The following is an 11,313-nucleotide window of genomic DNA, read 5'->3' on the forward strand; positions in this document are numbered from 1 at the left end:
TGTGTGTGTCCAAAATCCTGAGAGGAGGGATTGCAGCATGACCATCTCCCATGGAGGGAGATGGTTTCACTTTAAAAAAACTTTCCCTTATTCTGTCTCCTGCAAGCTCACACACCCAGTGACAAAGACCTTAAAAAACAAACAATCAAACCAAAAAACAAGGCCAGCAGATGACATGGTTGGCGCTGGACTCTGACATGGCCAACTATGGTTAGAATTCTGAACCCTGTGGTTTGCTCTCTCACTCTCTCTCTCTCTCTCTCTCTCTCTCTATCTCTGGTGTGCACACATCCCCTATAGCAAATTGAAAAATAAAAATAATAAGTAAATAATTCTTTAAAAAGAAACAATAAAAAATAAAACTCTCCAATTTACCTAATCCTAACTATAAAGGTTTTTTGGGACTTTCGGGTGGCATAGTGGTTAAGAAGCCAGATTCCCCCATGGCTAACTGCTATTCAAGTCCTGGACCCGGGCATGTGTGCATGCGTGCACCAAATCCTGAAGGGGTGGGGTGATTCTCACTTTCATCTCTTTGTTTTTCTCCTTATCTCTCTAGGAAATGCACATACTCTGTAGCAAAAGAAATCTCTCAAAAAAAAGGTTTTATCTTTTAAAGATGACCTAATAAGATTAGGCCATCAATATTATCCAAGAAAGTTACCTTTTTAAAATTTTATTTATTAATTTAATTTTAATTTGACCATAGAGACAGACAGAGAGCAAGAAAGGGGGAAAGTGAGAAAGCAAGCCTCTTGGTCCAGGACTCGAACCGTGGTCAGCCAAATAGGAGTGTTCAGCGTTTTAACCACCACACAACCTACTAGTCCCAGTTATCTTATCTTAAGGTTCATAATCTTAGTTACTTCTGAAAAGTCCATGAGGTATAATTTATAATTGTAATCATATGTTTAGTGATTAAAGGTGGAAAATTTTTTTTTTTTTTTGAGAGGTTTTTCACTATAAGTTGCGTGCGCTCGCCAGACAGACAGAGAGACATAGAGACAGAAAGCGAGAAATCACCCCCTAGAGGGGATGGTCACACTGCAATCCATTCTCCTCTCGGGATCTTGGGCATGCACTCACACATGACTGTCGTGAGTTTTAAGCCACCGGGTCCAGGACACGAACCTTGGTCGACTGTGGGAGTCCAACAACATAGCCATTACGCTAACTGCTTGTTCCCAAAGGTGGAACATTTTGTTACAGATTGAAGTAGGGTAGATTGTGTGATATGGTAAGGGAAGTCTGCTTGCTACACTGCTTTTTTCTTTTCTTTTTTTTTTTGGCCAGTTCTAGCCTAACAAAACAATCACTATCTCATTTTTAAACTATAATATCAAAATTACTGTTTCACTCTAAGTTTGTTCTATCCACCATTCCAGTATAATATTCATCTTAAAATAATGTGTGGGTCTTGTCCTTTCTGTTTTTTATTACCCAGGATTAAATATTCACATAGCTATCTTATTTAGAATTCAAAGTTCTCTGTATTTGATCGTGTCTCCTTTTACAACCCTGTTTTTTACATGTTCCTAAAAGGAGTCTGCATCAGGTAGATGGAACTTTAACTCATTCCTCAAACTTTCATAAGGAAAATTATATTTATGAAGTTGTAACAATATAAAAATTAATCACATTGCTTATCATTCTGAGTAATATTATAATAAAGTAATTGTACCTCATTTTGTTTTTTTCTAGGCTACTTTATAGGCTATCAGTTTTAACTATGAATTAATCATTTGTTATTGAACTTATTTATTACTCTTTTTTTTTTAATATGTTTTGCTATAGGGCAAGTGTGCTCACCAGAAAGACAGATAAGCAGAGACAGAAAGCGAGATATCACCCCCCAAGGGGGATGGCTACACCCTAATCCCTTCTCCTCCATTCTCCTCTCTGGATCTTGGGCACACATGCACACGCACCCAGCGTGAGTTTAAGCCGCTGGGACTCGAACCTGTTGACAATGTGGGAGTCCAGCAATATAGCCATTACACTAACTGCTGGTCCCTTGTTTATTACTCTTGAAGTGTTAGTAATTAACTTTACCAAGAAGCATAAGAGTTTTTAAGCTACTTATTAAATTATGTAAATGTTTCTTATATCTTGGACTAGTCTTTAAAATCTATTTTTCATTTTGCCTTATTTATTTTTTGAGAGAGATTTTTTCTGTATGGTATGTGTGTTCGCAGGAGAGAGAGACAGAAAGCAAGGAGAGAGAGAAAGAAAGCAAGAAATCACCCCCCAAGGTGGATGGCCACACCACAATTCCTTCTTCTCCATTCTCTCAGGACTTTGGGTACACAAACTCCCAGTGAGTTTTCTAAGCCACCAGGTTCAGGACTCTTGTCAGCTACATGGGAGTATACTGACGTAACCATTGTGCTATTTGTTGGTTCCATATTTATTTTTCTATTTTGTACTCAACTGAGAGCAAAAGTGAGAAATAGCCCTAGGGGACATGGGGTACATAGCCACACTGCAGTCCCTTCCTCTCCATTCCCCTCTCTGGATTTTGGACATGTACTTTCTACATGTCTGGTGTGGTTTTCAAGCCACCAGATCCGGGACACACACCTCAGAGTCAGCCATGTGGGAATACAGAGCTTTCACCACTATGCTATCTGCTGGCCCTTTTGACTCATATTTGTCATTTCAGTTTAGTAATGGTAAATACAAAGTTATAATTGTTAGAATATTGTGAATGAAGTTTAATTAGTATGCCTAAAAGGAAGATACTAAGTTCTTTAGAGGAAAACTCCACAGACTAAAGAGACTTCAAAAAGTTTATGGAAAATGAATTAAGTACAGGTTTGTTCTGGTTCTGATTTTTGAAATCCATGCATGTATTTTTTCATAATGTGCTTTTTCTTTTTTTTTTTTTGGCAAGATTTTTTCGCTATAGGGCGTGTGCGCTCGCCAGAGAGACAGAGAAAGACATAGAGACAGAAGGTGAGAAATCACCCCCCAGGGGGGATGGTCATGCCACAGTCCCTTCTCCGGTCTCCTCTTGGGATCTTGGGCACTCACGCATACGCGCCTACCGTGAGTTTTAAGCTACCGGGTCTGGGACGCGAACCGCGGTCGTCAACTATGTGGGAGTCCAGCGATGTAGTCATTATGCTAACTGCTGGTTCCCCATAATGTGCTTTTTCCATCAACTTTTTTTTTAAGATGTTTTGCCTAAGACAGGCACAGTGAGACCAGGTGGCATGGCCATGCCACAGTCTCTTCTCCATTCTCCTTCTGAGGTCTTATGCATGTATGCACACAAAGCTGGTGTGATTTTCAAGTCACTCGGGATGGGACTCAAACTATGGTTGGCCATGTGGAAGTCCATCAACACAACTGCTATGCTGTGTGCTGATCCCTTTCATGAGTTTTTAAGGACTTTTTATATTTCTTTAATATGGTTATATTTCTTTAATAATCTATTAACAGTTTTTAAGAGAATTCCTATGCATTCTCATTTGATCATCACAACACTCCTGATGAAGTATGCATTGTAAATAACAACTGTTCATATATTACTGGTGAGGAAACTAAAACTCAAGTGGTTAAATGACTTGTCCAAAGTGACAAAAATAATATATGTCTAAACCTTATTCTATAGTCATTTTCTTTTAAAGTTTCACCATAAGGTGTTTGTGCTCATTGGAGAGAGACAGAAAGTGAGAGATGACCTCTCAGGGAGAACAGCCATGCTGAAGTCCTTTCTCCTCTGCTCTTCTGTTGGAATTTTGGGCACAGAACACCTAGTGCGATTTTTATTTTTATGCCACCTGGTACAGGACTTGAACCATGGTCAGCAGTGTAGGAGTTCAGTGCCTTAACCACCACAGTGCCTTTTAGGCTAAATACTTAAGGCATTTTACTGAAGCTTCTTGACACTAAATGCTATTGCATTGATGATGACAAAATTGGAATTTTAATTTTTACTTTATGAATTTTTATGAACATTGAGATTTTTATGAACAAGTATAAAGTATTTTAGGAAAGTTCTCTAGAAATAAAAGAAAACATACTTTTATTATATTTCTGTATGTTTATATATTTCTATATATTTATATATGTAATTAAAATAGATGTTAATGGATTTATAAAACTTTTCTAAAGTTTGTTTTCATTCTTGACCATGGTTGACCATGGTTGTTTGTTCAAGAAGCTGTTTGTCTGTGCATAGGTGTGTGCGTGTGTGTTTCTCTGAAGGCCTTGCCCATGATGCACAGTTGGTTAGGCCTCTACTTGGACTCATCTGAATCTGAGTCACATCCAAAAATACTAATCAACCTTAATAGCTTTCATTGTAAGTCTACCATGTTTGCTTTTCTTAAGACCGTTACCCACAATACCTAATATATGTTTTATTTTTGTTAAAGATATATGAATGTTCTTCCAATTTTGGCATTCATTCTTCATAATATGTTCCGAGTACCATATACTGTGCAAATTGTATGATCTTAGTTAAACTATTTAATTTTAGTGGGCTTTAATTTATTCATCCCTCTATCTTTATTCATTAACTTTAGAGTAGATTAGATTGGGGTTTTATATTTGGATGAACCATCTTGGGTATTGGTACCTGAGGTGATAAATGGAGGGGACTACCTTGGTAAAGTTAGGTCAACCCTTAACTGGAGACAGGCTCTAACTATCCCTCTTCAAGGCACTTACATTCATTTTAGCTATTCACTGAGGTTTCTCAACAAATTTTTTTCCTCCTTAACTGTAACATTCTATCCTTATTTTTTATTTATATTTCATTCTTTTGTGTTACAGATCTAAAGGATGATTTTATAATTTACAGTCATAGATAGATATTGGTGGGCACTGGAGCAAAGTGGGATGATTATAAAATGAAGAAGAAGAAAAAAGTGTAAAATATATAGGGCTGATGAAATGTAGAAAACTAATATGTTGAGAAAGAAGAAGAGGGAGAAATAATATCTTCATTTTCTGAATTTTTGTTACTTAATTTTTATAATCATTCCTTCAGGTTTAATTTTAGTAGTCTGAAAATTTTTTATATTGATGTTCTAAAATGTACTTGGTAGATATTTTTCTTCTGGATTGCCTCAAGTATTTTGCTTTCTAGTATTTTCTTTACCTGTTAAGTGATTGAGGTTCAGTTAAAAGAAGTTCTTATGGACATCCAGGTAGGGTGGTGGTGGAGTGCTGGGACTCCCCCATGGCTACCAGCTGTTTGCATTCTGGACCTGGTGGCTTACTTTCTTTTCCCCCTCTGTCTGGACAAACTGAATAATGATAAGATGACAAAATTATTTTAAAAAGAGTAAAATAATTTTTAAATAAAGAACGTATTTGTGTAAGTGTCTTGAATTTGCATGTAAATAAACAAAAACAATTTTAAAGTGTGTATATAAAGTTCTTATATTCGTGGGGCCTGCAGGTAGAGTGGAGGTTAAGGTGCAGGGTCAAACATTGCCAACTGTGCAGTTTTAGTCCCCAGTGGCTGACTGCACAGTTTGAATCCAGGACTGTTGGCCTTAAAACCATGTGGGTGTGTATGCATGCATGCCCAAAATCTTGAGAGGAGAGTATATTTTGGCATAACCATTCCTATGGGTGGTGATTTCTTACTCATTCACTCTTTGTCTCTCTCTCTCTCTCTCTCTCTCTCTCTTTCTCTCACTCTCTGTATCTGTGGTGAGTTCATGTGCCCTATCGTTTAACCTAAGGAAAAAAATTATATGTGTTCCACATTATTTTTCTTAACCTTTTCTACTATTTGAAGAATACAACTTTTTGGGTAGAAAAGTATCATTTATGTTATTTGAGGAAACTTAACTGAAATTTGTCATTTTAATTTTTGTTTTTTTAAGGAGCTGATGCAACACAAATGGATGGTGACCAAATTGTTGTGGAAGTACAAGAAACTGTTTTTGTCTCTAATGTTGTGGATTCAGACATAACTGTGCATAACTTTGTTCCTGATGACCCAGACTCAGTTCAAATTCAAGATGTTATTGAAGATATTGTTATAGAAGATGTTCATTGCTCAGATATCTTGGAAGAAGCAGATGTATCTGAAAATGTCATCGTTCCTGAACAAGTTCTTGACTCAGATGTAAATGAAGAAGTTTCTTTAGCACATTGTGAGGTGTCTAATGATCTTTTAGCTTCTGACATAACTCCAACCTCAATGTCTATGCCAGAACATGTCTTGACAAGTGAATCTATACATGTGTCTGATATTGGACATGTTGAACATGTGATAAATGACAGCATAGTAGAAACAGAAATTGACACTGATCCTCTGACTACTGACATAGTTTCAGAAGAAGTATTAGTAACAGACTGTGCCTCTGAAGCAGTTATAGATGCCAATGGGATCCCTGTGGACCAGCAAGATGATGACAAAGGCAATTGTGAAGACTACCTTATGATTTCCTGTAAGTCTTGGGGTATAATTACTGTCAGCAATATTTTGAAGTCTGTCATTTCTAATAAAAATGGTAATAATTTGACTTAAACCTCTATAACATTAAGGTAAATCTCATGAACTTAGCATAGTTGTTTCAGTTCTATAAGATATACATAAATAAGTTAAATGGTAGAGTCAAGAGTTACTTGTTCATTAGATGGAACAGAGAGTTGAGAAAGAATAAAAGGGTTTTTGTTTTAATTTTGCCTTTTTTTTTAATAGGGCATATTTGCTCACCAGACAGGGACAGAAAGGGAAAGGAAAAAAGTGTGAAATTAGCCCTCAGGGGTTATACCATGAAGCAATAGTTTTTCTCCATTCTCTTCTATGGTTTTTGGCCACACATGCATACATTCCCAGCATGTTTTTTTTCCACCAAGTTTGGTACTCAGACTGGGAAATTGGCCATATGGGATCTATCTGACTTAGTCACCATGCTGCCAACTGCCTCTGAGAAATGAGAAGTTTGATTGCCTGTTACTCACCTGATCAGAATTATTATTAAAATATCTGTGGGATTAAGCTTGAAAAAGATTCTATTTTTGTTTAACACCCAGTCATTTCTCCACTGTTTTTCTCTGTTACATCTTTTTTCCTTAAAGTAATACCAATATATTTTTGAGAAGTTACTAAAAAGTTACTGGCAGGTTTCAAATTAAATGTACTGAATGCTTTGAGATAAAGTAGTCATGTACAATACCATAAGCAGCTAATTTGTTAAATTTAAAATTGATTAGAAATTTAATGTCTTGTTTTTTTGGTTTTTTTTTTTTTTTTTTTTTTTTTTCCCCCTCCAAAGAGTACATGTGCTGATGAGTGACAAAAAGAGGAAAAGTGAAAAATTACTCCCCTGCAGTCCTTTCTCCATTCTCCTCTCAAGATTTTGGGCATGCATGCACATGTATCTGGTGTGATTTTCAAGCCACCAGCTCTGGGACTCGACCCTCTGTTGGCCATATGGTAATCCAGTGTCTTGAAAAACAAGCCATATTTTATCTACTGATGTTGTTGGGATGCTGGCTTCCTTGATTGTGTTGAGTAAAATCAGAAGGTACCTGGATATTGTTGGCAGGTAGCAAATACTATAATCATTCTGTGTAAATAGAGTCCTTGAATGTACGTCTTTAATACTGCCTCTTTTTTTTGTTACCTTTATTCATTATAGAGAGTGTATGTATGTGCATTTGCAAGAGAGGGAGAGGAGCACCCTTTATAGGGTCTGTTTCTGTAATCCCTTAACTCTGTTTATCTCACCTTTTAGATCTTGGCATTCATACACATAGTCAGTGTATTTGAGGCCAGTCCGATTGGGGATTTTAACTCTGGTTGCTTTTGGGATTCAGTTTCTTTTGGACAGTGTATTATGAGGGCACCATGAAACTGGCCTTACTATTAATATTTTTAATTTTATACTTAAAAGATATTTTGAACATTAATGTGGTTCCAACTTTGTAAAAACAAATCTCATTATTTACCTGATGGTTTAAATAACTTAGTTACCTTGTTTTATCAGCTCATGTGACTTTTAGGATATTTAAGGTGAAATTTTATAGTGCAAATTGACATAAGATATAATAATAATGATAATTAGTTTTGACCTTGATTTTGTATCTCATTTAAAAGCAAAGGAGGAATGGTATTTAGCATAACACCTGCCTGGCTTGTTTTTCAAGCAATCAGATCCAGCAGGCAAACCTCAGAGTGTGCCATGTCCCACAATGCCTTAACCACCACACCACCTGTTGATTCCTCTTAAAATGTTAAAAAATTTCTAAGGTGGGGTGGGAGGAGTGGGCAGCAGGTGGTGAGGTAGCTAAGGGTGCTGGATTCTAAAGTGGCTGATCCCAGTTCAAGTCCTGGACATGGCAGCTTGGTTGCTTTCTTCCTCCTCCTGATCAAATTAAAATAAGTAAATAAAATTAGATACAATAATTATTTTAAAAAAATTGCACTAACCAGATAGATTGTACCCTCAGGAGGGAAGGGCACACTGCCATCCATTCTCCTCTCAGGAGTTTGGACATGGACACACATGTGCCCAGTGTGTTTTTCAAGCTCCTAGGTCTGGGACTTGAACTCCCCAGTTGGCCATGTGGAATCCAGCTGTCATAAATGCATGCTATTGGCTGTCTCAAAAGCTTATTTTTGTAGGCTTCAGTGACAGGATTTTCTGTCTCTGTAAATCTCATTTCTTTTATTTTTTGAAATTGGCAGAGGCCTTGTGTGCTTGCCAGAGAACAGAGGAAGAGAGAGAGGAGAAAAGAAAGAGAGAAAGTATTCCCAGTGAGGGATGGTCATGCTGTAGTCCTTTTTTCCCTCTTTTCAGATTATGGACCTGCGTGTACACCTGTGTGTGCCAGGCAAGTTACTCAGACTGCCGGGTCTGGGACTCCAACTGCACAACCAGCCATGTGGTATTCGACTACCTTCTCACCACACTACCAGCTGGACTGGAGTCCATTCTTTATGGTATAATATTAGTACACCTGGACATAATTGCTGATTATCACAACATAACTGCCAATGAAGTCAATGCAGACTTGTTACAGTATTTGCAGCTGAATTTTTCTTTGTATTTAAATTGATACTATCTATCTTTTAAAGTTTATCTATTTAGAGAGAAAAGGAGGAGAAGCGACTCAAGTACCCCCAAAAGGGTCTTAATGCTGTGATTCACTATCTTCAGCTAGCTCCAGATTGTGGGAATACACATGCCTTACATTCTCAGGAATATCTGTGAAAATGAATCTTGAATCATCTTATGTGGGTCAGCCTCACAGAGAGACAGAGAGTCAGGTTTTTACCACTGCACCATCATGCAGTCCATAATTAAATCTTTTTTTTTTGGAGAGGTTTTTTTTCTATAGGGCGTGTGCGCTCGCCAGACAGACAGACAGAGAGACAGAAAGCGAGAAATCACCCCCCAGGGGGGATGGTCACACTGCAATCCCTTCTCCTCCATTCTCCTCTCGGGATCTTGGGCACGCACGCACACGCGCCTGGCGTGAGTTTTAAGCCATCAGGTCTAGGTTGCGAACCGCGGTCAACTACGTGGGAGTCCAGCGACATAGCCATTACGCTAACTGCTGGTTCCCTGATTAAATCTTGACATGATCTGATATGTCTAATCACATACATAATTCTTATCAAACTTTTGCATTTTAGGTGTGAAATATTTGTTGAAAGAACTATTGAAATGAACTATTGAAATTCTTCTGTTAGTAGCTTCAACCAAGAACCATGTCGCTTAAATGTTTGATCAATCCATTGTTTGTAGTGAGTTACAACTTTGTCATAGTGAACATGCAGTAAAAGCAGCTCAAAGGAAGCTCAAACCCTTTGTCTAATTCTTGGATCAGTATTACTTTAAAATTTGTTTATTGAGTCTAGCACTGTTAGAACCGAAGAGATAGTAAGATACTTGTGGTATTTTTTTATGTTTTGTGCACGTGTGTGTGTGTGTGTGTGTGTATACACATACATACAGGATGAGTGTCTCTAACTACGTGAGACCAGAGTGTTTGGGATTTTGATTTTTCCAGATTTTGGAATGTCTACATAAACAAAATGAGAAATCTTGGGTATGGGATCCAGGGGTAAATACAAAATTCATTTATGTTTCATATGCATCTTATTCTCAGAGCCCAAATGTAATTTTACATAGTATTTTTGTGTTGCGGCATTTGCCTGTGACACATTACATGAGGTCACTTGTGAAATTTCCCGCTTGCGGTATTACATTTCAAAAAAATTTTAGCTTTTGGAGCATAGAAGTTTGAGTTTTGGGTTTGTATCTTAAGAATACTCAAACTGTCTGCTAGAGACTGTTTTAGGAAAGTAAATATTTAGGATTTTTAGGAAAGTTCACTTTTTTATCACTGATAATATTCAGAAAGTTTTTTTTATAACATTGAAATTAATGGTTTTTATGTAAGTATTACAAGAAAGTATTTAGAAACTCTTAAAGCATATACATAGTATAAGGGAGATGGAGGTGAAACATAAAATTTAGAAAAGCTTAAGTAAAAATAAATCATCAGGGTAAAAGGCTCTTTAGAAGCAACAATAAGAAAAAATATGACTAGACTGGCAACAGGACACAGGCCTGTAGTCTATTGCTATTCAGGCTGAAGTAAGACAGTTGCTAAATTGAGGCCAGTGTGGACAATATAGTAAAACCTGTCTCTTAAAAAAGTAGACTGGCTTTGTGATGCATTGGTAACGTGCTATTCAGATAAAGCTAATAAATCCATGTGAAAGAACATAGATTTGGTTTACAGATCAACTTGTACACTGTGATTGTATACAACCAGGTGTACAGTCATTCTTGGCTAGCTGAGAATGGTGGTGGGAAGAGTCACAGAATGAGACACTGTTGAAGATACCTGTCTTTCTCTATCTCTCATTTTGATCAAAGAAGTATACTTTAAAACACACGTGGGTGTGCACATACACACAATATAGCTGAGTATAATTAGAAACCTTCTGTTTAGGCTTTATAAAATCATAATGAAATTTATAAAAATGAGTCAGTAGATGGCATAATGAATAACAGCACTGAATTCCCACATTGTCAATTGCAGTTTGATTCCTGGACCTGACAGCTTAAAACTCACACTGGGTGTGTGTGCATGTGTGCCCAAAATCCCTGGAGGAGACTAGAGAAGATGGGATTGCAGCATGGCCACCCCACTCAGGGGAGTGTTTTCTCTCTTTCTGTCTTTGTCTCTCCTGTAACCACATGCACCCTTTAGCAAAAACCTCTAAAATATTATAAAAGAGATTATGGGAGAGATGGAGTAAAAATGGAGACAAGAGTGTTCTATTCATAACAGAAAACAGCTACTGTGACAGATTTATAGGGA

General features: G+C 37.2%; 1 protein-coding gene across 7 annotated transcripts in view; it reads left to right on the forward strand.

Moving 5' to 3' along the window:
* The window catches only part of LOC102485971 (zinc finger X-chromosomal protein-like), a 49,279-nt gene that overhangs the window by 25,719 nt on the left and 12,247 nt on the right, over positions 1-11,313 (forward strand). For 3 of the 7 annotated variants that reach the window (XM_006161063.3, XM_027776785.1, XM_027776786.1), the window contains one exon: positions 5,847-6,416. In XM_006161063.3, coding sequence (XP_006161125.1) covers positions 5,847-6,416 — 570 coding nt within the window. Of the gene's footprint in view, positions 1-5,846; positions 6,417-7,247; positions 7,453-7,502; positions 7,521-8,774; positions 8,918-11,313 lie in introns of those variants that run through there. The other 4 variants (XR_003551515.1, XM_027776790.1, XM_027776788.1 and 1 more) reach the window with 4 other exon arrangements.

This window comes from Tupaia chinensis, unplaced genomic scaffold, assembly GCF_000334495.1.
Source record: "Tupaia chinensis unplaced genomic scaffold, TupChi_1.0 Scaffold138070_1, whole genome shotgun sequence".
NCBI lineage: Eukaryota > Metazoa > Chordata > Mammalia > Scandentia > Tupaiidae > Tupaia > Tupaia belangeri.